General features: G+C 51.1%; 1 protein-coding gene across 1 annotated transcript in view; it reads left to right on the top strand.

Annotated features, from left to right (window-relative positions):
• The window catches only part of lrp6 (low density lipoprotein receptor-related protein 6), a 43,510-nt gene extending 22,164 nt beyond the window's left edge, over positions 1–21,346 (top strand). Inside the window, exons 8-23 of the mRNA XM_015962897.3 lie at positions 2,205–2,421; positions 2,853–3,142; positions 3,220–3,446; positions 5,156–5,340; positions 8,695–9,021; positions 9,098–9,300; positions 9,655–9,866; positions 11,021–11,211; positions 14,535–14,744; positions 14,819–14,944; positions 15,017–15,253; positions 16,273–16,383; positions 19,192–19,422; positions 19,986–20,122; positions 20,193–20,290; positions 20,843–21,346. Of these exons, the coding sequence (XP_015818383.1) occupies positions 2,205–2,421; positions 2,853–3,142; positions 3,220–3,446; positions 5,156–5,340; positions 8,695–9,021; positions 9,098–9,300; positions 9,655–9,866; positions 11,021–11,211; positions 14,535–14,744; positions 14,819–14,944; positions 15,017–15,253; positions 16,273–16,383; positions 19,192–19,422; positions 19,986–20,122; positions 20,193–20,290; positions 20,843–21,143 (3,303 nt within the window). The 3' untranslated portion in view covers positions 21,144–21,346. The remainder of the gene's footprint in view (positions 1–2,204; positions 2,422–2,852; positions 3,143–3,219; positions 3,447–5,155; positions 5,341–8,694; positions 9,022–9,097; positions 9,301–9,654; positions 9,867–11,020; positions 11,212–14,534; positions 14,745–14,818; positions 14,945–15,016; positions 15,254–16,272; positions 16,384–19,191; positions 19,423–19,985; positions 20,123–20,192; positions 20,291–20,842) is intronic.
• Positions 21,347–26,810: the final 5,464 nt, after the last annotated feature.

Genomic DNA, 26,810 nt, shown 5'->3' with positions numbered 1-26,810 from the left:
TTCACGCTGTTGACAGTTCTTATATACATTTATTAGTGGACTAGGGTCCCTAAGCGAACCACCACTTAGGAGCAAGTCCTCGGAGCACAGCTAACCTCCATCTTTTTTTCTTCTGGCTCTTGGAGAGTGCAGACGCTATTTTCTCCTCTCCCTCCCTCCTCATCCCAAGGCTCTCTGTCCTGTCTTTGGGTGCATGACGCTTTCTGCATTTCTTCTGGAAACTGGAAATGATTAAAAATGGATCTGGTCAGCTGGTCTCTCAACGTGATTGACAAAAATTTTTCAGCGATGAGAACGGGAGAAGGGGCTCCCGGATGCCCCTCTGGGACAGAGCCAGCTGGGCATATCATGGACTCCTGGAAACAGTGGAACCTGATCTGCCTCTCTCAACTGTCTGTGGAGGATTCTGAAGACTTCTGGATATTCGTGGTGTTGGTGTCGGGATTTCTGCTGTTTGGCCTGGGAGGTTACCTGGCTTACCGGAAGATTAACGAGCTGTCGAGGAATATTGGCTCTCTCCCGGAGCTCAGGGATGGATTACACCGCGCTGTGAACGCACAAACTCATAAAATTGTCGAGATGAGTCGTAAGCTTGGAACTTTGGCTGAGATTCAGGCTCTGGCACAGAAGGTGGATACCATCAAGGAGCGAGTGGACGGATCAGCACGGATTGGAATAGTTTGATAACACCATTATTGGATCTAGAGGGGTTGGAGACCAACAGAACTTTAAGGCAGAGAGGAAATTATCTCTGTCTGTACCCAAAACAAGTTTTTATCTGGATCTGGTGCCCTTGAGCCTGTGAGGCTGAAGTGAAAACTTACCCTCAGAAGAAATGTGGAATGCTGCCGTCGCTATGGAAACCCTCTCTCCCTATCCCAGCCTGGGCGGGACTGTGACCGGTGAAGGCCGTGGAACCGTATCTAGGAGTCACTGTGCTCTCTAACCCATAATCTCCCTCCCCTGTCCAAACGGAGGTGATGAGCGCTGCCCCATGTGGCTGCATGCTCTGAAGTGAGAAGAATCCCAACCCTACCTCCCCACCTAGTGGACACTTATGTTGTGTAATGTCTGTGTGCATTTCTGTCTGAGGTGTTTTTTTGCAGAGCAAAGCTGCCCTCCCTGGTGAGGGTACCTCTGAAGTGCCTTTTTTCCCCTCCCCCTGACTCTATCCTCATATAAACCCTCTGATCTCTATTATGGTAGCACGACTCGGATTGTGAATGACCACAATCACCAATTCTTGTCTTGTGTCTTGCCCGTGTATGTCTGATCTCAGAATTGTGTGTACTGAAACTCTTAAGTTCCCTCTGGGATTAATAAAGTACTTTTGAATTTGAATCTGCAGCACTTGCACATGGCATGAAGACCCATTTCTGACCGTGGAGTCTGTCGAACGTCCAACGTCAAACTAATTCCAGGAATAATGTCACAGGCGAAAGAACGCAAATAGACGGTTCTACCATCTCCGAGCTTTGATCGATCGTTATCACTTTATAATCCATAACAATCTTAAATTGTCAGATGACACAGCCCTAATGTCTCCTCTCTCATGTATAATAAAATGTGCCCTCTGTGTGCTCCGCTTGTCTCTCAGTCGGAGCCTCCGGCGAGGGCAGTTTTCAACCTCTACAAACGGAAAGTTTAGATAGAATCACACTTAAGTGTTGCTCAGATTGAAATTACACATCTCCAGTATCTTCTGGTTTAAAGCAATACCTTCATGAGGGATTATATTTGCAGTTGTAGCTCATTAAACACAATATGTAGAGTAGCTGTGTGTGTGTATGTGCACGTGTGTGTGTGTGCGCGTGCCAGGATCTTCTGGAGGTTTCTTCCTGTTAAAAGGGAGTTTTCCTCTCCACTGTCGCTGCTTGCTTGCTTAGTATGAGTAAAGACTCTGACACTAGTCAGTGACTCGATGCGACCTGCTGGGTTCCTTATATAGGAAACTTTAAACTAGCTGGCATAACTAACTGAACTTAGTGCACTGATACGCAGGTTCAGGGGCTATATAAATAACCTGAAGGGATGTGAATCAGTAATGAGCTGTTTTTAGTCAAATGTAAAAATATTCAGACATTTTTTATCTGATAACAAACGTTTGAAGCCATTCCCAGTACACCCCAGCAGGTGGTGCGTTTCTCTAACCCATTATCTAAATGAGTGGAGCACCATGAAGATGCTGAGCTGTCTGTGTGCAGGTGATGAACATGAACGGAACGGGCCGACGGGTGCTGGTGGAGGACAAAATTCCTCACATCTTTGGCTTCACGCTGCTGGGAGACTACATCTACTGGACGGACTGGCAGCGGCGCATCATCGAGCGCGTCCACAAACACACCGCCGAGAGGGAGTTCATCATCGACGAGCTGCCAGACCTCATGGGCCTCAAGGCTGTAAATGTGCACGAGGCCGTCGGTGAGTCACGAACGATGGCGTTGTGTTGGTGTACTAAGGGGGCGGGGCCTATGTTTCCTAGAGCAAATATCAGAAAAAGTTTGCTGATTTTAATGATTTGGACTAAAGTAGCGATTTTAAGTCCAGACCTCCTCATCTTTTTTAACCACCTTCCAGCTGCCGGAGGCGAACCACAGGGCTGTACACTCATAACAAAGCATAGCTGAGCCCTACAGCGAGTAAAGCAGGGGATCGGTGAGAGAGGTGTCGGTACAAGAACAGGATAAAATAGGTCACTTCATCTGGATAAAAACGGGCTGCTTCTCAGACCTCTGCTGTTATTCTGGTTCATGACGTGGTTGGCAGGGTTGGGGTTCTTGTAAGCAGTCCACAGAGCAGACTGGGGTACTGAGGACCGGTTCTGGTCCACTGAACCCATTTTCTCTGACCAGGTACCAACCCATGTGCTGACAACAATGGCGGTTGTAGTCACCTGTGCCTCTACACGCCCCACGGGGTGCAGTGCGGCTGCCCCATCGGCCTGGAGCTCATCGCCGACATGCAGACCTGCATCATCCCTGAGGCCTTCCTGCTCTTCTCCCGCCACACCGACATCCGTCGCATCTCCCTGGAGACGAACAACAACAACGTTCCCATCCCGCTCACTGGTGTCATGGAGGCTTCGGCGCTAGACTTTGACGTCACCGACAACCGGATCTACTGGACCGACATCACCCTGAAGGTGGGTTTCCGTACACAGCTGTAGAAGTAGGCAACACCAGAACCAGAACTCTGATCTGTTTAAACGTGACTCTGCAGACCATCAGCCGGGCCTTCATGAATGGCAGTGCTCTGGAGCACGTGGTCCAGTTTGGCCTCGACTATCCAGAGGGAATGGCGGTAGACTGGTTGGGGAAGAACCTGTACTGGGCAGACACCGGCACCAACCGCATTGAAGTGGCCAAACTGGATGGACAGCACCGGCAAGTTCTGGTCTGGAAGGATCTGGACAGTCCACGAGCTCTGGCCCTGGATCCTGCAGAGGGGTGAGAACTGGGAAGCTGTAGCTGGTCCTGCACCTGCTATAAAATCTTGTCAAGAAGCTCGGCTCATCTTAAGCTGAAGTTACGAGTTCCTGGTTTCTATTTTAGAGGTCGCGGGTCTCTATCAAGGTCATTTAATGACCAGACAGCACCGCAGCCCCTCAAGGCTGACTTTGTTCAATAGTTGGTTCAAATCCGGGTCAAACCCAAGACTCTGGTCAAATGGGACCCGATGCCTCCTCACCTGATTGGGGGGTTAAACCGCCCAATGATCTGCAGCTCACCGTTCCCCCAGGGGGTGGGTCAGATGTCTCACACACACACACACCAGCGTGGGACTTGAACCCTAACTAACGAAGGAGGCCCGGGTCCTGAAAGGGAAAGCTTGTAGTTACCCTAACCCATGTGAGACTCTGCTGCTGTGACTTTCTAACGAGTTAAATGATGTAATAAACACTGAGTGTGGGTGCGTTTTAGGGCAACCCTTTGTTTACCACACCAGTAGCTTAAAGCGGTGATGCAATCCAGAAAGCAGTTAAGTAATAATAATGTTTTAGGGTTATTTTAACAGCATTAAGCAGTAAAACTCATAAGATAAAGCAGTTTGAGTATAATTCTGATCTAAAGCAGTCTACCGAGCATTCTGTGAGAACGATCTGACCAATGACCAACTCCCTCCTAGGAAGGCTGTGTAGAACCACCGGGAGCATCTTTTATTCCTGGGCTCTTAACTGAATCTTTGCCTCGCACGAACGCCCTCTTGATCAGTGACAACCGAATGTCTGGGGCCTCTCTGCTGGATGAGGAAAAGTCATTTTTTGTCGTTCCACCCCCCCCCCCCCCCCCCCCCCCCCAACATAAATCAGAGGCAAGACCTCCCTGTCCACTTGGCCCTCCGCAGCAGCCCTAACCCTCACCTCGTTTCATTCTACTAGATAGGAAATCCTGCAGCCTGTGTTTGATTCTCTCCAAAATGAGCACACAGTCACTCCCAACCACCACTTCCTGTACACAGACTCCGCCTCGTGCAGAAAGGCAGAGCGGATCGTCATACCTGTTATCATCTACACCAGGGTATCCGCGGGTCCTTGCAAAGTCTTAAAAAGTCTTAAATTTGCTTTTCCAACTTAAGGCCTTAAAAATCCTTAAAAATGACAAATAATCCTTAAATACAGTTTCCAAAGGTCTTAAATGTCCAAAGACCCAATAAACAAGATTCTTTTATTTCTATAAAATCTTTGTGAATTTCTAGTTAGTTCAGCGTTTTTTGTGTATGATGTTGGCGTAAGCGGAACCGTACACGTTCGGTTGGTTTGTGAAAGGGGGCTATTTTTAGATGAGCACATTAGCTGGTTAAGCTAGTGGGAGCTTGCGCCGTGGGGAAGTTTAATGGTAACTGGATGGTTAATCCCACGTTCACGACGTGGTTAGCACCGTTTCCAGGCAATAGCTGGAAATTATTGCTTAAATTTAATTTTAAAAAAATAGCTTAAATTTGGTCAAAGTAGCCTTAAAAAAGGTCTTAAAAAGTCTTAAATTTGGCTCCCTTAAACCTGCACATACCTTGTACACACATCCTGTTTACAAGGGTGAACGGTTGGTTGGGCTGAGGTGGAAGTGGGTCTTTCCACAGGAACCCTTTAGATTTGGACTGTTGTCACCAGCAGACCCAGTTCCTCTTCCCAAGGCTGTTCTGACCCGGTTCTCCACAGGTACATGTACTGGACTGAGTGGGGCGGGAAGCCCAAGATAGACCGGGCTGCGATGGACGGTACCGGCCGCATCACATTGGTGGCCGACGTGGGTCGAGCCAACGGCCTCACCATCGACTACGCGGAGCGGAGGCTCTACTGGACCGACCTGGACACGACGCTGATAGAGTCATCCAACATGCTTGGTAAGAGCGTCTTCTGTAGGACCAGGGTCGGATAGGGATGTTCTGATCCAATCACATGATTGGATAGCTCAGTGGCCTAGCGGTAGTGTCTGCCCTGAGCTGGTAGATCAGGGTTCGATTCCCGATCATACCAAAGACTTTAACAATGGGACCCAGCGCCTCCCTGTTGGATTGGGGGGTTAAACCACCAAATGGTTCCCGAGCGCGGCCGTGTCTGCAGCTCACCGCTCCCCCAGGGGACGGGTCAAATGAGAACAATCACACAAACATCAGTGTGTGTGTGACAACTGATGGGACTTTGAATTGGGCCTGAAAACATAACGACACTGGCTTAGTTTTAATTTTATGTTACTACATCAACATGTCGCCATTTTCTTTTGGGCGACGAAACCGTAACGTCACACAGTTTACAGCAGGCAGGAATTCAGACGCCATAGGGAGCATAAGGCTCCTCCCCCTTCATGTCGACTCGTGGGTCAGTGAACGAGGCAGTAAAAGTTGTTTTCTGGTCCGCTTTCCTCCACGCCCTGAATCACACACATGTTGTACGTGAGTTTAAATGATGCATGACTGTGTGAGTTTTGACCGTGTTTGTTGCAGAATCTGAGCTTGATGAGCTTGTAAAAGTTGGTGCTTAAAGACTACAAATCAGGCGAAGCATGTATGACGTCACGGCCACACCTCCTCTGCCCCAGCGTAGCTGCTACTTACCACATGACCAGGATCACGGTGGCTTTCTCCACGTTGAGTTCTCCTTCTGTTCTGGAAGAAGGATGTGATGCTCGCTAAACGCTGCATTTTCACACAAAACCTAAAGTAACTTTTGTCACCCGTCTAAAACCAGCACTTCCTAAAATGTGTTAACCGTCTAAAACCAGCACTTCCTAAAATGTGTTAACCGTCTAAAACCAGCACTTCATAAAATGTGTTAACCGTCTAAAACCAGCACTTCCTAAAATGTGTTAACCGTCTAAAACCAGCACTTCATAAAATGTGTTAACCGTCTAAAACCAGCACTTCCTAAAATGTGTTAACCGTCTAAAACCAGCACTTCCTAAAATGTGTTAACCGTCTAAAACCAGCACTTCCTAAAATGTGTTAACCGTCTAAAATCAGCACTTCCTAAAATGTGTTAACCGTCTAAAACCAGCACTTCCTAAAATGTGTTAACCGTCTAAAACCAGCACTTCCTAAAATGTGTTAACCGTCTAAAACCAGCACTTCATAAAATGTGTTAACCGTCTAAAACCAGCACTTCCTAAAATGTGTTAACCGTCTAAAACCAGCACTTCATAAAATGTGTTAACCGTCTAAAACCAGCACTTCCTAAAATGTGTTAACCGTCTAAAACCAGCACTTCCTAAAATGTGTTAACCGTCTAAAACCAGCACTTCCTAAAATGTGTTAACCGTCTAAAATCAGCACTTCCTAAAATGTGTTAACCGTCTAAAATCAGCACTTCCTGAATCTAAATGTGTTTTTAACATTCATGGACATCAGACGGGATCAGAAAACAAGTAACTGGCTCATAGAATCCCTACACACGCCGCGCCTGTACACGCCGCCACCGCTCTACACACGCCGCCACCGCTCTACACACGCCGCCACCGCTCTACACACGCCATCACCGCTCTACACACGCCATCACCGCTCTACACACGCCGCCACCGCTCTACACACGCCATCACCGCTCTACACACGCCGCCACCGCTCTACACACGCCATCACCGCTCTACACACGCCATCACCGCTCTACACACGCCATCACCGCTCTACACACGCCGCCACCGCTCTACACACGCCATCACCGCTCTACACACGCCATCACCGCTCTACACACGCCATCACCGCTCTACACACGCCGCCACCGCTCTACACACGCCGCCACCGCTCTACACACGCCGCCACCGCTCTACACACGCCGCCACCGCTCTACACACGCCATCACCGCTCTACACACGCCATCACCGCTCTACACACGCCATCACCGCTCTACACACGCCGCTACCGCTCTACACACGCCATCACCGCTCTACACACGCCGTCACCGCTCTACACACGCCGCCATCGCTCTACACACGCCAACACACGCCATCACCGCTCCACACATGCCATCAACGCTCTACACACGCCATCACCGCTCTACACACGCCGCCACCGCTCTACACACGCCGCCACCGCTCTACACACGCCATCACCGCTCTACACACGCCATCACCGCTCTACACATGCCGTCACCGCTCTACACACGCCGCCACCGCTCTACACACGCCGCCACCGCTCTACACACGCCGTCACCGCTCTACACACGCCATCACCGCTCTACCCACGCCGCCACCGCTCTACACACACCGCCACCGCTCTACACACGCCATCACCGCTCTACCCACGCCGCCACCGCTCTACCCACGCCATCACCGCTCTACCCACGCCATCACCGCTCTACCCACGCCGCCACCGCTCTACACACGCCGCCACCGCTCTACACACGCCATCACCGCTCTACACACGCCATCACCGCTCTACACACGCCGCCACCGCTCTACACACGCCGCCACCGCTCTACACACGCCATCACCGCTCTACACACGCCGTCACCGCTCTACACACGCCGTCACCGCTCTACACATGCCGTCACCGCTCTACACACGCCATCACCGCTCTACACACGCCGCCACCGCTCTACACACGCCATCACCGCTCTACACACGCCATCACCGCTCTACACACGCCATCACCGCTCTACACACGCCGCCACCGCTCTACACACGCCGCCACCGCTCTACACACGCCGCCACCGCTCTACACACGCCATCACCGCTCTACACACGCCGTCACCGCTCTACACACGCCGCCACCGCTCTACACACGCCGCCACCGCTCTACACACGCCGCCACCGCTCTACACACGCCACCACCGCTCTACCCACGCCGCCACCGCTCTACCCACGCCGCCACCGCTCTACCCACGCCGCCACCGCTCTACCCACGCCGCCACCGCTCTACCCACGCCGCCACCGCTCTACACACGCCATCACCGCTCTACCCACGCCGCGCCTGTACACACACCTCTCTGCAGGTGTTGTGCACAGAAAGCCTGGCTTGTCGCAGAAATGTGCATCGTTAAATACAGCCACACCCTGAGGACACGGATTTGCAAAATGAGCAACACAACAAGTTTTAAATAAATTCATAAAATCCTGACTTTTGTTTCCTGATGGAGACATGTTTGTTGGGCGATAAATGAAGGAAAAGATGGAAGTACAGAAGCATCCCCAGATTCAGACCTGATTTAGAACTTGTTTTTGGTGTCGTCTCTTCTCCCTCACGTTCTCGGTCTTCCTACTCCTCCAGGTCTGGACAGAGAGGTGATCGCGGATGACCTTCCTCACCCGTTTGGACTGACCCAGTTCCAGGACTATATTTACTGGACAGACTGGAGCCAACGCAGCATCGAGCGAGCCAATAAGACGAGTGGCCAGAACCGCACCCTGATCCAGGGCCACCTGGATTACGTCATGGACATCCTGGTCTTCCACTCGTCCCGACAGGGCGGCTGGAACGCCTGTGCCTCCACCAACGGACACTGCTCCCATCTGTGCCTTGCTGTCCCAGTCAGCAACTATGTCTGCGGATGCCCCGCCCACTTCTCCCTCAACTACGACAACAAGACGTGCCGCGGTAAGAGAAGAGGTTCTGGAGGACCTGGTGGTTCCCTGTGCTGAGTGCATGTTGACGTGACCTTGTTCTCCTCTAGCTCCCACGTCATTCCTGCTCTTCAGTCAGAAGAACTCCATCAACCGGATGGTGATCGACGAGCAGCAGAGCCCTGACATCATCCTTCCTATCCACAACCTGAAGAACGTCCGGGCCATCGACTACGACCCGCTGGACAAGCAGCTGTACTGGATCGACTCCAAACAGAATGTCATTCGCCGCACGCAGGAGGATGGGAACCAGGTACTGGTTTCAGGTTCTGGTGTCTTGCTTTAGCTGGAGGTCGAGTTGCTCATGGACCTTCAGGCTGAAGAACTTCTCTTTCCTCAGTTTAACGTTTAAACACAGACGTGTTCAGCAGAAGAGCTGTGGCTCCTAATGAGCTCCAGTCTTCTCGTCTCTGATGCTGGGCGGGTTCTGATGATCGGGCCCGTTCACATCAGATCAGACGGGGAGCAGAACAGGATGTGTAACCCTGAAACTGCTTGTTTCCCATGAATGTGTGTACATGTCCCCACCTTCTCCTTGGTTTCAGGTGGATCTGGAGGTCCAGCTTGTGTTCCACTTGGCTCATGTGGTTGTTCTGGTTGTTTGTAGAGTATGACGGTGGTACTGAGCTCTGTGGTGGGACCCAGTCCAGGTCTTCAGCTGTATGACCTAAGCATCGACATCTACAGTCGCTTCATCTACTGGACCAGCGAGGTGACCAACGTCATCAACGTGACCCGGACAGATGGCAGCCGGGTGGGCGTGGTCCTGCGGGGCGAGCACGACAAACCCAGAGCCATCATGGTGAACCCAGAGCGCGGGTCAGTAGAACTCCTCTAAAACATGCTGAATACTAGCTTTTTAGGGCCGTGGAGTCAAACCCTGCAGCTAATCCAATGCTATGGCTAACGGGTACTTACCATTCAGAGGTGGTTCTGTTGGGTCGGTTCCGCTAGTTTCAGGCAACTCACAAGCTCAAAACAATAAGGCTCGGGTCCGCTTGTCTCCTCCAAATAAACTTGGTCCCTTTCTTCTCGAGTGTCTGGGTAAGGAGGGGGAGAAACGTCCTCCACTTCTAATAACTGCTCAGAGTGAAGGGAGCTAGCTTCGTCTAGTTAGCCATCGTCTTCGTCACTGCCGAGGCTCCGCCCTCTCGGTCCTCCAGGCAACGCCTACTAATGTTGCCGTTTTTAAAATTGATACGTGGGTGGAGAAGGACTCCGAGGCTCACTTGACCCGCTCTTTAAATGAGTTAAACCAAGGTCTATAGCCCTTGGGTCATAGACTATGAGCTGTAAGTATATTGGTCTTTTTATACTGGGAATCAGGAGTTATTTTAGTGATCATCTTGTTTCTTATTTATTTTTGTCCTGATTGTGTCCTGAGCAATTTTATGACTGAATAAAAACAAATAAAATCAACATAAATTGAAAAATCGTCTAAAATAATCGAGATCTCAATTTCAGTCACAATAATCGTGATTATTATTTTTGCTATAATCGAGCAGCTCTACTTGTATACCAAATTATGTATACCGCGCTGCTGCGGGCCAGGCAGCTCCGGCCCAGGAATAAGCCCCCCTGTCCCGCTGGGAGGGTTTCAAACACCGCCATCCTCTGCTGGAGACCGTGGCGCGCTGCTGCGCCCTGGTTGTTTATTCTGTTATTGTTACCAGTACTTGTCCTGCAATGTGAAACGCTCGGTCTCAGATTTTGTAAGAATAATAACATTTCCCCCCAAAATGCGACTTTTATGTTTTTTTCTTCTTGATTATACTTTTTATGGCTGGTGCGACTTCTAGTCCAGAACATACGGTAGTTAAACGGTAAAAGCACAGCAGCATTTAGGGTTAGCCTTCACGAGGCGCAACGCCCACTCCTAAACAGTGAATGATTTAAAATCCCAGCTGGAAGGATGAGATGTGTGGTGGTTCTGACGGCTGGATCGGTGAAGGGACTTCCTGTGCTCTCTGCAGGTACATGTACTTCACCAACCTGCAGGAGCGTTCTCCTAAGATCGAGCGGGCAGCTTTGGACGGCACGGAGCGGGAGGTCTTGTTCTTCAGCGGCCTGGGAAAACCTGTGGCTCTGGCCATTGACAACGCGTTGGGAAAGCTGTTCTGGGTGGACTCGGACCTGCGGCGCATCGAGAGCAGCGACCTGTCTGGTGAGTCTAAACGCCTTCATGCTGAACTTAGTGGAAATGCTCGTCCTGCTACAAAGTCAGAAATATGCTCCCATCTCTGTAGAGCGGGTGGCTGAAGCCTACCCACCTCTGAGTTCTGGTACTGATCGATTAGAACCAGAACCTTTAGGGTTCTGCTGCTGACTGTGTGCACCTGTCTCACTGATCACATGGGTCCATCATAGTGGACGTCTACGGAGTATTGAGTGGAGGGTGAAAGTGGTGACTGAAGGTTTTCTTGCCCGTTTAGTCTGGTTTTACTGGTTCAAGCCCAGTTCCTTAGTGGGAACTTGGCGTCGGGGCTCAGGGAGGGCGGTATTGGTGGACCTACACAACAGGCTGGTTTTGGGTTTAACCTGGAAACGCACGCCCTCCGTGGTGAAATGTAGGATTATCAATACTAGATAAGTAAAGCAAACACATCACATTTACTATTCCAGGTCCATCAGAAGTACTTGAACGTTACTCTTACCCAGTAACGCGTGTGTGCTGCACGTGCCAGAGTACTGCCCCGGCTGACCCGATCCAGAACCCCATCTCTGACCCGATCCAGAACCCTATCTCTGACCCGATCCAGATCCCGATCTCTGACCCGATCCAGATCCCGATCCAGAACCCGATCTCTGACCCGATCCAGAACCCGATCTCGGACCCGATCCAGAACCAGAACTCGGACCCGATCCAGAACCAGAACTCGGATCCGATCTCTGACCCGATCCAGAACCCCATCTCTGACCCGATCCAGAACCCTATCTCTGACCCGATACAGAACCCGATCTCTGACCCGATCCAGAACCCGATCTCGGACCCGATCCAGAACCAGAACTCGGACCCGATCCAGAACCAGAACTCGGATCCGATCTCTGACCCGATCCAGAACCCCATCTCTGACCCGATCCAGAACCCTATCTCTGACCCGATACAGAACCCGATCTCTGACCCGATCCAGATCCCGATCTCTGACCCGATCCAGAACCCGATCTCGGACCCGATCCAGAACCAGAACTCGGACCCGATCCAGAACCAGAACTCGGATCCGATCTCTGACCCGATCCAGAACCCCATCTCTGACCCGATCCAGAACCCGATGTCTGACCCGATCCAGAACCCGATGTCTGACCCGATCCAGAACCCGATCTCTGACCCGATCCAGAACCCGATCTCTGACCCGATCCAGAACCCGATCTCTGACCCGATCCAGAACCCGATCCAGAACCAGAACTCGGACCCGATGCAGAACCCCATCTCTGACCCGATGCAGAACCCCATCTCTGACCCGATGCAGAACCCTATCTCTGACCCGATACAGAACCCGATCTCTGACCCGATACAGAACCCGATCTCTGACCCGATACAGAACCCGATCTCTGACCCGATCCAGATCCCGATCCAGAACCCGATCTCTGACCCGATCCAGAACCCGATCTCGGACCCGATCCAGAACCAGAACTCGGACCCGATCCAGAACCAGAACTCGGATCCGATCTCTGACCCGATCCAGAACCCCATCTCTGACCCGATCCAGAACCCGATGTCTGACCCGATCCAGAACCCGATGTCTGACCCGATCCAGAACCCGATCTATGACCCGATCCAGAACCCGATCTCTGACCCGATCCAGAACCCGATCCAGAACCAGAACTCGGACCCGATCCAGAACCCCATCTCTGACCCGATGCAGAACCCCATCTCTGACCCGATGCAGAACCCCATCTCTGACCCGATGCAGAACCCTATCTCTGACCCGATACAGAACCCGATCTCTGACCCGATACAGAACCCGATCTCTGACCCGATACAGAACCCGATCTCTGACCCGATACAGAACCCGATCTCTGACCCGATGCAGAACCCGATCTCTGACCCGATGCAGAACCCGATCTCTGACCCGATACAGAACCCGATCTCTGACCCGATACAGAACCCGATCTCTGACCCGATACAGAACCCGATCTCTGACCCGATACAGAACCCGATCTCTGACCCGATCCAGAACCCCATCTCTGACCCGATCCAGAACCCCATCTCTGACCCGATGCAGAACCCCATCTCTGACCCGATGCAGAACCCCATCTCTGACCCGATGCAGAACCCCATCTCTGACCCGATGCAGAACCCCATCTCTGACCCGATGCAGAACCCCATCTCTGACCCGATGCAGAACCCCATCTCTGACCCGATGCAGAACCCGATACAGAACCCGATCCAGAACCCGATCTCTGACCCGATCCAGATCCCGATCCAGAACCCCATCTCTGACCCGATCCAGAACCAGAACTCGGACCCGATCCAGAACCAGAACTCTGACCCGATCCAGAACTCGGACCCGATCTCTGACCCGATCCAGAACCCCATCTCTGACCCAATCTCTGACCCGATCCAGAACCCGATCTCTGACCCGATGCAGAACCCTATCTCTGACCCGATGCAGAACCCTATCTCTGACCCGATGCAGAACCCTATCTCTGACCCGATGCAGAACCCTATCTCTGACCCGATGCAGAACCCTATCTCTGACCCGATGCAGAACCAGAACTCTGACCCGCTGCAGAACCAGAACTCTGACCCGATACAGAACCAGATCTCTGACCCGATCTCTGACCCGATCCAGACCCGATCTCTGACCCGATCCAGAACCCGATCCAGACCCGATCCAGAACCCGATCCAGACCCGATCCAGAACCCGATCCAGAGCCGATCCAGAATTCGATCTCTGACCCAATCCAGAACCCGATCTCTGACCCGATCCAGAACCAGAACTCGGACCCGATCTCTGACCCTATACAGGACCCGATCTCTGACCCGATCCAGAACCCGATACAGAACCCGATCTCTGACCCGATACAGAACCCGATCTCTGACCCGATCCAGAACCCGATCCAGAACCAGAACTCAGACCCGATCCAGAACCAGATCTCAGACCCGATCCAGAACCTGATCTCAGACCCGATCCAGAACCAGAACTCAGACCCGATCCAGAACCAGAACTCAGACCCGAACCAGAACACAGACCCGAACCAGAACCAGATCTCAGACCCGATCCAGAACCAGATCTCAGACCCGATCCAGAACACAGACCCGAACCAGAACTCAGACCCGATCCAGAACCAGATCTCAGACCCGATCCAGAACCAGAACTCAGACCCGATCCAGAACTAGAACAGATATTTAATTGTCTTCATTCCTGTCCCCCCCCTCCCCCCACCCCACCCGCAGCTCCTCTCCCGTTTTGTTGCCTTTGTTCCTGAAGTTCTCGCCCTTGTTTGTTTTTCTCCCTGGTGCTTTTATTTTGTTAAACGCTGCAGGAGCCAATCGGATTGTGATCGCCGACTCTAACATCCTGCAGCCCGTGGGCCTGACGGTGTTCGGGAACCACCTGTACTGGATCGACAAGCAGCAGCAGATGATCGAACGCATCGATAAAACGACGAGGGAGGGCCGCACTAAGGTGCAGGCGCGAGTCGCCTACCTGAGCGACATTCACGCCGTGCACGATCTTGACATGACGGAGTACCGTGAGTCCAGTTTCCTGTTTGTTACGCTGGCAGGTTGAGTCTCAGCTTACCTGTCTAACACACTTGTTCTCCAGGTAAACACCCCTGTACAAACGATAATGGCGGCTGCTCCCACATCTGCATCGTGAAGGGAGACGGGACAACCCGCTGCTCGTGTCCCATTCACCTGGTGCTGCTGCCAGACGAACTCACCTGTGGAGGTAAAACGTGTTCCGGCCTATAAGGTCGTCAGAAAGAAGGATGTTGATCTCACGGTCTGCGTTTGTGTCTAGAACCGCCCACCTGCTCGCCTGAACATTTCGCCTGCAATTCAGGAGAAGTGGACTGCATCCCGAACACCTGGAGGTGCGACGGTTATCCTGAGTGTGACGACCGGAGCGACGAGGAAGACTGTCCCGTCTGCTCCGATTCGGAGTTCCAGTGCGACAGTCGGCAGTGCATTGACCTGAGCCTGCGTTGCAACGGGGAGATCAACTGTCAGGACGGATCTGACGAGAACAAGTGTGAAGGTGAAGCGGGGGGGCTCACGGCTCTGTAACAGTTATAGCCCCGCCCACAGCCATCGTTTCTAGACTGAGCAGTGCAATCCGCTGCGTTTTCTTGTGGCGCTCCTGACTGACCCAGGATCTGTCAGCTATGTTAGTCATTCGTGTTTTTAGTGGTTTTGCCTTTTGGTCCTAACGAAGGGCTGCACAGCCTGCGCTAACAGCCTGCGCTAACAGCCTGCGCTAACAGCCTGCGCTGCTCAGCCTGCGCTAACAGCCTGCGCTGCTCAGCCTGCCCTAACAGCCTGCGCTGCTAAGCCTGCCCTAACAGCCTGCGCTGCTCAGCCTGCCCTAACAGCCTGCGCTGCTCAGCCAGCGCTAACAGCCTGCGCTGCTCAGCCTGCGCTGCTCAGCCTGCCCTAACAGCCTGCGCTGCTCAGCCTGCGCTGCTCAGCCTGCGCTGCTCAGCCTGCGCTGCTCAGCCTGCGCTGCTCAGCCTGCCCTAACAGCCTGCGCTGCTCAGCCTGCGCTGCTCAGCCTGCGCTGCTCAGCCTGCGCTGACAGCCTGCGCTGCTCAGCCTGCCCTAACAGCCTGCGCTGCTCAGCCTGCCCTAACAGCCTGCGCTGCTCAGCCTGCGCTGCTCAGCCTGCGCTGCTCAGCCTGCGCTAACAGCGGCTCTCTGGGTAAAAGTCTCCTCACAAGCACAGTGACGATAGAAAATGGGAAAAGGGTTGTGGCTGTTAATGTTTCATGGTGTGATTTATAATGGGAATAATTGCTATTCCATCTTCTCCTAAGATGGTTCAGCCATCAGATCCGGGGAACCAGAGCCTCATGTCTCCCAGCTTTGGCAGACAGGATAAACCACCACTGTGTGTTTTTATTTAAACACTTTTTGTAAAGGCGAGCCCAGAAAATGTATGTTTTATGCTGAAGGTTTAACTTGGTGGTTTTGTCTCGAGGTGATGCCCCACTCCATGGCAACCAGGTGACGTGCGTTGCCTAGCTGGTCCTAATGTTCTGGCATCTTTTTGTTTTTCAGTTCGGTGTCCGGCGGATCAGTTCACCTGCACCAACGGTCAGTGCATCGGCAAGCACAAGAAGTGCGACCACAACATGGACTGCAGCGACAACTCCGACGAGATGGGCTGCTGTGAGTGGCGTCCGATCAGCAGATCCGAGCCTGATCTCCGGTTTTACTTCAGCCATGTTCCCTTCAGTGCAGCCAGCTGTTTAAAAAGCAGTCAGCTCTTCAGGCGCCAAAGGTTTTAATACAGCGTTTGGTTCTGATGCGGCAGGCAAAACCTGCAAATGACCCAAAGGTTGTGATGGATTAAATTCACGCTAATTAGCATATTATGATGTCATCAGGCAAAACTTTACAGATGTTCCTTCAGATTTTTGTTATTTTTAATTTATAAATGTTTTATATAAACCTTTTATGCTTGTATTTTTCTCCCCAACACAAATCCTTTATATTAGTCGGGACCCTCGTGTAACAAACGTTCACAGAAATATTCCTAAATTCCTTCCTGTCAACGAAAGTTAGAATGTTTGTATGCACGGTCAACATCCTGATGTATGAAACGTGCGGTGGCCTCTCGTACGCACGTTCCTCCACCCCGCCTGATGATAAATCCCACCTGTGCTAGCCAGGTGCTCGTGTCACGCTGCGCCCCCAGCAGGTGAGGGGATTGTCTGCGTTCTAGAATAGAATAAACTTTATTGATCCCACAGTGGGGAAATCCACTTGTTACAGCAGCACCAACACTTGAGGGATAAATAATAACAAAGGTACGTGTATTTATACACAGGCAGTAATCTAGTGCTGTAACCTTCAACCGCTAAAAACCACAAATAAAAAATGAAAAGGAAACTTGTGTTTGCAGCGCTACGCAGCATGAGAGACACAGACATACTAATGTTCATCTGGTATAGAACGAGTATTGAACACATACGGAGTATTGCGTTGGTGGTACTGTGTACCAGGATAATGCCACTACCAGTTCAACTGAGGAGCTCTACACTCTTACTGCAGAGGGCATGACTGACCTACGGTAGCGGTCTGGTTTACATCTGGGATGTCTCCGTCTGCCTCTGATGGAGGGGCCGGTGGCGCCAGTGCTTGGCAGCCTCGCCTTTGTCAGCACGCCCCAGGGCAGTCACATCGTAGCTCATCCCCACCAGCGTGTGAATGGGTGAATGATTGTGTTGTAAAGCGCCTTGGGGGGTTCCAGGACTCTAGAAGGCGCTATATCAAATACAGGCCATTTACCATTTACTGGTGAGTGAGAAGGAGTGTTTCTCTGAAAGCCAATCACCATTTCCTTTGTCTTACTGGTGTTCAAGCGACGGTGGTTATGCTCACACCAGTCTACAAGTCCATGATGACTGACCTGTACTCCAGGTCATTCCCTCAGACACGAGTCATCAGAGAGAAAAGACCCAGAATAAAAAACTTGTGTGATGGGGAGCAGAGGAGGTTCTGGTAGATGTAAAATAAAACATGGACCGGAATCGGATTTGTGCGGTTTATCTGGGATTCCAAATCCCAGCATGGCTCCAGACGGATCTGCCGTCAGCGCGCTCACGCGTTTCCTCCAGAGGAGCTCCGACAGGTCCTTCATAACAGCATAGAAACGATGTTTAATCCAACGCGTCTGAAGCAGCATCACGAGGATAAAATATAACATCTTACATAAAAATAATATGAATGAAAAAGATTAAGAACATCATAAAAACGGAAACAGATTACAACAACGCCACATCCGTTCTACAGTCAGATTCCCGTCAGGTGTTGTAGCACCAGTCATGTGACTCAGCACCGGTCGTGTGACTCAGCACCGGTCGTATGACTCAGCACCAGTCGTGACTCAGCACCAGTCGTGTGACTCAGCACCAGTCATGTGACTCAGCACCAGTCGTGTGACTCAGCACCAGTCATGTGACTCAGCACCGGTCATGTGACTCAGCACCGGTCATGTGACTCAGCACCAGTCGTGTGACTCAGCACCAGTCGTGACTCAGCACCAGTCGTGTGACTCAGCACCAGTCGTGTGACTCAGCACCAGTCATGTGACTCAGCACCGGTCGTATGACTCAGCACCAGTCGTGTGACTCAGCACCGGTCGTGACTCAGCACCAGTCATGTGACTCAGCACCGGTCGTATGACTCAGCACCAGTCGTGACTCAGCACCAGTCGTGACTCAGCACCAGTCGTGTGACTCAGCACCAGTCGTGTGACTCAGCACCGGTCGTGTGACTCAGCACCGGTCGTGTGACTCAGCACCAGTCATGTGACTGAGCACCAGTCGTGTGACTCAGCTGTTTTTCCACTGACGTATAAAATAATCAGTGGATGAGGAACATGTGTGGATGAGTGAGACCTTCGGTGGTCCCGTTCTACCACTAGATGTTCCTACACACGGTCTGAAGTTGTCTGGTGTTTAGGAACATTTCCACCCACAGGTACAACATGATGAACACCACACAGTGTGTACGTTAGTTCCTACGCCTGATTTACGCACAGACCCGTGTCTAAGCACGGTCGCTACACGAGGGTCTGGTGTTTTGGGCGTGAAACGGGATGGTTTCATCCCAGGACAGTTGTCTGTGTGGACCGCAGTCAGCTGCAACCGATTATGGGCCACGAGCCATCACCTTCATCAGAGGGTGAATGTTCCTCTTCAGAGTTTGAGTCGGCCATTTGCCCCGCTCTCCTCTGGCTGGAGGCGGCTTCAGACTGAAACAGGAACATCCGTTTGAAGCTTCACGTTTCTGCAGCGACCACCCGAGGATCACGGTTGATCAGGGACTCGTTAAACTTTGGCGCTTACAGAGTTGAGGAAAACCCACGTGTTGTTAAACGTTTCACCCGTTAACGGGTTTCCTCTGACGGTAAGGGACGCCCACACGCAGATAATCTAACTGATGAACGTTGTTCTGCTCCTGCGGTTTCAGATCCCACCGAGGAGCCTCCACCTCCGTCCAACAACACCATCAGCTCCATCGTGGGCGTGGTCATGGCCTTGTTTGGGGTTGGTGCCATCTACTTTGTGTGTCAGCGCGTGCTCTGTCCTCAGATGAAGGACGACGGAGAGACGGTCACCAACGACTTCGTGGTTCACGGGCCGTCGTCCGTGCCTCTGGGATATGTTCCACATCCGAGCTCGCTGTCCAGCTCGCTGCCAGGTGAGATGCTCTACGGTACGGGAATACCTGCCTGGTAACCAGTGCAGGGCTCTAAAAACAGGAGTGATGTGCTCCGTTCTCCTGGTTCCTGTTGAGGCTTAGGAGACCATTGCAGTAGTCCAGCCTGCTGGAGATGAACACATGAATGAGTCTGTAAGCCGGGTCTGGACATGAGACCTCTGACTCCTGATGTTTGATGAAGGTGTTAAACGGCTGAAACTGCTGCGTAGTTACGGTGGTTCGTGTTGTAGCGGAGTGTGTGTGTGTGTGTGTGTGTGTGTGTGTGTGTGTGTGTGTGTGTGTGTGTGTGTGTGTGTGTGTGTGTGTGTGTGTGTGTGTGTGTGTGTGTGTGTGTGTGTAACACATCCAGACCGCCCACCCTGGTAAACCGTAACGACCTCACCTCACCTGCCTGCCTCGTCAGAGTAACGGCCAGGTTAGCAGAGGCTTTTAAAACACCATTAGGAACATAGTAAGTCCTGTAAGACGTGCAGCAGAACCATAGAAGGGGCTGAAACATGTACTGGTACCACTGGTTCTGACTCAACTCTACCTGTCCACAGGTATGTCCAGGGGGAAGTCTGTGATTGGCTCTCTGAGCATCATGGGTGGCAGCAGTGGTCCGCCGTACGACCGCGCTCACGTCACCGGAGCTTCGTCCAGCAGCTCGTCCAGCACCAAGGGCACGTACTTCCCCCCGGTGAGACCCGGAGCCGAGTCCACTTTGATCCGGACTCGGACCTGGATCCTGACCTTTGTGTGTGTTCCAGATCCTGAACCCGCCCCCCTCACCTGCAACAGTGCGCTCCCAGTACACCCTGGAGTTTGGTTACTCCTCCAACAGCCCGTCCACACACCGGTCATACAGGTACTGTTGCCCAGGAATTAGACAGAACAAATATCTGGACCTCAAAGGTTCTGATCCACAAACAGAACGGATCTGGACCTTCTGACAGCTCCCAGAGTAAATGTGACTCGGCTGCTTTCGTGTGACAGAACTGTTGGCGCTTACACGTCAGCGTCGGCACGGTCGGGCGGGAGTTTGGGCTGGTACGGGCCGTGTCGTGTTCACATATAAATCCCAGCGACCTTTCAGGAATGCGGAAATCCCTGGGCTTGTGGGCGGAGTCTAATCAGTCCGTAGTGCGGCCTCGGTCCCAGTCTGACCGCTGGGGAGAAGGTGTGAGAAAGAGTCGCCTCGGCACCAAAAACACAAATCTGACCTGAGTGTGAAACCAAATTCTGGTGCCGTTCGGTACCTTTTGGGGCCGTGCCGACGCTAACGTGTAAGCGCCATTCTGGTCCAGACCAACCAGAGCCATCAGAACACACGCTGTCGTCGGGGCAGGCTCCTGAGAGCGGGCCTTCTGCTCCGGTCCTAACCAGAACACGTTCTCACCAAGTTCTTCTCCTCCTGCAGCTACCGACCGTACACCTACCGCCACTTTGCCCCGCCCACCACGCCCTGCAGCACGGACGTGTGCGACAGCGATTACACCCCGGGACGCCGAGCACCACTGAAGCCCGCTGCGGCCACTAAGGGCTACACCAGCGACCTCAACTATGACTCTGAGCCGTTCCCGCCGCCGCCGACCCCCCGCAGCCAGTATCTGTCGGCGGAGGAGAACTGCGAGAGCTGCCCGCCGTCGCCTTACACTGAGCGCAGTTACGCCCACCACCTGTACCCTCCGCCACCTTCCCCTTGCACAGACTCCTCGTGAGCCAAACCCCTGGCTTAGCTCCGCCCCTCTCTGTAAATACCAATTGTTCATATTTGAGGTAGACGAACAGGAAGAGACTGACGCAGCGGAGGAGCCGACCAACTAAAGGGAAGCAGAGGACTTTTGTACATTTAAAGAGAAAACATATTTATATATTTTCTATACAGTGTTTACTGATGATGCACCAGAGGTTTGTATAAGAAATATTTGTACATTTTTAACTAAAGTTTTTATTCAGATCATCACAAGTATAAGTTGCCTTAAAGCAGGAGGAAGAACAGGAACTAACCAGTCAGATGGACCACCAACCTCTGATGCCAAATACCAACAGCAGCTGCGGGAGTCCTGCGTTACCGTGGCAACCGCATCAGGTGACCTCCCACAGTCTGCTGTTTATCACTGTGGGACTGACGTTTCTGTGGCCGCTCCGGGGACGGCGTCTTCAGGAGGACATCTCCGGTGTCGGGGACGGCGTCTCGGCAGGAAGTGACTCTGGTGTTGGAGCTCCAGTTCTGACTCTCTGTAGCACTGTGAGGCACATATTGACTGATTGGTCATCCGATCGGAACCAGAACCACTCTGATTGGTGATGACACGGGGCGTTCAGAACTGGGCGGGATGGATGTGAGCAGAAGGTTGGATCTGCTGCTCGTGTCCCTCCCGGGCCTCCATACGCAGACCCACGTCCTGCAGCAGCTGGGGTCTGTTCTGGTTTAAACCAAAACGTTTGTGTTCGCTTTGTGTGTCGGAGTTCTCAGGAGGGGGAGGAGCCTCTCCCCTCCCCGCTAACACGACTTTGTGCCTGAGCAGTCACATCACTTCCTGTTTTGTTTTGTTCCCGCTGAGGAAGAGACCACAGAGGAGCTGCAGTGCCCACTAAATGCTCGATAGTATTTTTGTACCACATGTTGTAGATAACGTATTTATAAGCTAGAGAGAGTCCCTGTAAATGTCTCGCCCACCCTCGGTACTTTTCATTCCGTCTTTTTTATATTTCTTCTATTTTTCTATGGAATCTCACGAACGCCGACAATCTCAGATCAGACATATCCAGGTTTTTACGTGTTTTTGACTCGCGCGGAGCTGGATACCGGGCGGGACACGAGGTGGGACGCCGGGTCGGTCATCGGCTTCTTTATCACAAATCTTGAAGTCAGTTTGCTTCCTGAAAGTCCCGTTCCAGAAAACCCACCAGCATGACTCGACAATCCAAGGCTTTTTTAGTACCAGAACTCCGAAGCTTCAGGTGGTTCTGGACCTGAGAAGCATCCAGATGTTTGTGACTGAGCTCAGGACCTGCAGACGACGAGGACACGAGTGGGATCAGTCTGAACCCTTTACGTCTGAGCCTCCGGCTCTGGCTCCGCCCTCAGTGATCGTTGTTCTCGTGAGTTGAACACGTGACGACCGTGACCTCGGTCAGGAGTACGAGTCCTGTTGAAGCCGTCTCTGAGCCACGGACGCTGAAGCTCGGATGTGTCCTGATAAACCGAAACACATCTGATTTAGAGCTTCTTGGGTGTTTTGGGTAAAGTTTGTAACGTGAAACTAAAAATCACCGAGAGTGAAAGGGAATCGTCTTACCTGAGCTGTGAGTCAGGGTCAGGGTTAGGGTCAGGGTTCGCTCTAACCAGCTCTAACCAGCGCAGCAGCTTCAGGGTGTTTCAGCACTTTCTGAAACTTAAACCATCATGAAGTTGTTGCTTAGCCACTAGGAGCCTCTCAGGCCTTCAGCATCTAGTTTTGGTCTCACTAGGCTTCGGTACGGCCTTGGCGCCTCGCTGTGGGACTCTGACGTCTCCGTTCGGCTGCAGCGCTGTCCCATCCGGGCTTCCGTACAGCTTCAACAACAGTTTTGTTCCTGCTGGGCCTCTGTAGGGCATAAGTGCCTAGTTTAGACCATTCTGGGTTTGGCCTCTGTAGGGCTTTCACCAACCTGTGGTTGGGCTCTGTTCCTCCATCTGGTGCGCTCGTCTTCTCCTTTCTGCACTTTACTCGATGTTTTCTTGTCTGATTTGGTACAAATGGACTGAAACCGCAGGGGAGCTGATTGTTGCAGCTCTCCGTTTGAAAACTCAGCTGGAAGAGACGAAACCCGTCGCGTTTTAAAGCCACTAATAAACTATTTGAAGTAATTATTCAGTTGCAAGGGAATAAACTCTGACCGTGTCTGATGGAGTCTTTGAGGTTTGTTGTATTTGAAATGTGAACGGGGTCCCGTTTGACCAGAGATGCTTTTGTTCGAGTCCGTAAGAATCTGATCAGAAACGAGACTAAGCCTCCTGCAGGCACCCTCCAGGCCAGCAGGCGGTGCTGTTGGGCAGACTGAACGTGGGTGAAGAGGCTTAGAAAGTAGACATGTAAAAAGTTTTAAATGGAAAGCACTTTTGTCTCCAGGCTGGGTGACGGGAAACCTTTCTGTTTCTTCTGATTCGTCTGAACTGTACAGCCCGTCCAGCTGCCTCCATAAGCTGTTGTAACTCATCAGATGCTGAATTTATCTCCTTATGTTGAATATAAAACCGAGTGAACTTTAACCTTTGTGTGTGTGTTGATTCAGCAGAACAGAGGGGTCCGTTTAAAGAAAAGGCCTGCTTTGGTCAAACCACCAGATCGTCCTAACCCTCACTAAACATCTGACAGAACCCCTGTCCTCCATGGCGGGGGTACTCCGTTCTGGTCCTGGAGGACCTGGTGGTTTCTGTGCCCCCACACACTCGAGTCAGTGGCAGGATAAAACGAAAACGTGCAGGATCCCGGCCTGGAATGGAGTTCCCCTGCTGTACGGATCTGATGGAAACGGCCTTCAGACACGTGGAAACGGGAAGCAACAATTCATCACAAACAAAGTCCAACTCTAATACGTTAAAGCTGAAAATGTAGCTTTCAGAGTTTTCTACAGAATAAAAGCTGAACGTCGGTCCGGTGCAGCAACTCCAGGAATCTGACGGCATCATTATTCAGTAAGAGGTGCGCTGATTAGGTGTTGGTCCATTGGAACGTCACTGGGAGGAGTCTGGTCTTGTGGCTAGACGGATGTGTCCAACAGTCGTCTGCAGGGGAACAGAGACCGAGATCGTTTCCGAAACCTGAAATAAAATAGGAATGAAACTTCTTCCTCTCACCTTGGGCGTGTCCGCTCAGGTGTCTCCAAAGCCAATCGCCTGTCTCCATGTAGTCCTGTCATGTGTCCTCTACCCTCACACCAACTAACTTCATGTCCACTTTTCTGCCAGCCTCGCCTCTGTCAGGGCGGCTGTGGCTACATCGTAGCTCATCACCAACAGTGTGTGAATGGATGAGTGATGCACTGTAGTGTAAAGCGCTTTGGAGTCCTTATGAGAGACGCTATACAAGTGCGGGTCATTTTTCACTGTCTCTCCTCTGGACATGTCCAAACCATCTCCAGAACGTCTAGCATGGTGTTGCAACACATTGTGAGATGATGTTCAGCGCTGGTCATGTGACTTAAAGTGACAAATCAGCTGCTAGTCTGTGACCAGTGTTTACAAAAACATCTGCCAAAGAGGCAGAAGTGTCTCAAGACATTTTTGAGCCACATAGGCCCTAACCTTTACATAATACACGTATTTTATTGTGACAATAATAAACTGAAATATGTTTTAAAGGAACCATCAATATGGTTTCTGCTAAATTCAGGAAATTAGGATCTGACAGTCCCCCTGCTTAGAAAATAAACCAACAGAATTTATCAGAAAATTTAGATTTTATTATAAATTATTATACAGCACCAGATTACATCAAACTTTATTTGTACAGCACTTTTAATACAAAACAAACAGCATCTCAAAGTGCTTAACATATTAATGTTGCAAGTCCCAGCAGCCGGTCAAGGCTTAGAAACAGTGGTCAGAGACAAGGGTCACACAAGGGTCAAGAGGACAATGGTTCAGGACTTGCTGGTGAGGACAGAACTAGGCAAAGGGTCAAAAGACAGGCTGGCTTCTCTGGATCCACCCATGGGTCCACCCATGGGCCCGCCCCTAACTCCACCTCTGGCGGGAAAAGAAGGACTGGCATGGAGTGAGGAAAGTCCAACTGGACCCAGAAGCTCTCAGGAATGCTGGAGGAAGATCTACAATTTGCTACCAACATGAAGATTTATGACCTGTGCTCTCATTCCAGGAGTGCAACATGAACTTTTGTGCCCTCATGTGAATACTGCATGTAGTGAAAATGATACCAAATGTCTTATGTAGAGCTAAAAAAGTGTATTTGGTAAATGACCCCTTGACCTAAACTGTCAGGAGAGAATGACTTGTGACTCTTACATTGTTTAGAGCAGTCTCAGGAATGGTATAAAAGGATGCAGCTCAGATCGGGCTGGGAGAGAGTTTGGGGGATTCCAAGACGAGAGTTTTTGGGGAGATTCTCAGAAGACAAGAGCTGGTGTAAACTAACTCTTATTTTATCATTTTGAACTAATTCCTCCGTGGGGGATAGCAGTTGTTTTTTATTTACCCATTTTTGTATTTTCTATTTTGTAATAAACTTTTTTGAAAAAGAAACATAATCCTGATTCTTTCAGGTTTTCTCTAAAGCTTCACGTTTGGAGCCCTGGCCATAAATTGCACAGAGGTAAGCATGTCGATGATCGGTCTCTGAATTATCGGGACTTACTTTACAGTTTATAACAGAATAATATAAAGAAACCTTAAGATAAGGGAAGTTTTAACTTTCCCCTCCTTGCGAGTAACGAGTTGTCTTAAGGGCGATAAAAGCAGAATATTCGAGGTTATTTTGGCTCTGATTGCAGGTTGAAAAAGTCTCTAATCAGCTGGAAGGTTGGATTAATAAATAAATTGATAAACTTATGATAGCCTGATCAACTAGCATAAATCATTTTATAGTTACCAACCTCCCACATAAGCTGTTAGAGGCGCAATTAATCCGGATAACCCAAACAATTGCTGAGAGGCTTGGCTTGCCTCCAGACTTCTCTCTAGTATCTTAACCAAAAGGTAAAGAGTTTAAAAGAAGTGGACTACTCTGGGGATTGCTATTCGTACAAGTCATTTCACCTTTAAAATAAAAGACACGGTTCTAATTAGGGGGTCCAAACCCGGCTCTAGTACGATTAAACTCGCCGACACCCCCACTCGAACCCTGATGGATGCACCGTCTCATAAGTTCTAACGGAACCGGCAAATGGGACGGGCACGTGACATTAAAATGACCCCATATTCCCGTCTGTTACACCCCCACCCCACCACCCATTTCCCAGGCGCGTGCACACACACACACACACAGAGAGGCTGAGTTCAGATGGGTTAGGTAATGAATGACACGCCAGCAGGTGAGCCATCTGCCTCGGCAGTAGTTGATCCAAGGCACCAATCCAGGGCGCCCACAGAGGGAGGGCAGCCCCACCACCGCCTAAGCACACCTCTAGGAGCGCCCTGGTGGCCACAGTCGACCACCACCCCGAGGCAGAGGGCCCCACAGAGGCAACACTAGTATGATTAAAGTAAGTCATAAATAATACCCAACATGGATAGTAAAATAACTGATTACATGATTACAGAGCTAGTAAAACACTAAACCATGAATGTGTAATACCACTAAAATGGAGATAATAAAATTAAATAGGTAATGCAGCTAAAAACAGATATCAGGTAAAAGCTGAGCTAAAAAGGCGAGTCTTGA

This window comes from Nothobranchius furzeri, chromosome 1 (genome assembly GCF_043380555.1).
Source record: "Nothobranchius furzeri strain GRZ-AD chromosome 1, NfurGRZ-RIMD1, whole genome shotgun sequence".
NCBI classification, from domain to species: domain Eukaryota; kingdom Metazoa; phylum Chordata; class Actinopteri; order Cyprinodontiformes; family Nothobranchiidae; genus Nothobranchius; species Nothobranchius furzeri.
Note: the sequence above shows the minus strand (reverse complement) of the source record. Positions and strands in the feature narration are given on the sequence as shown.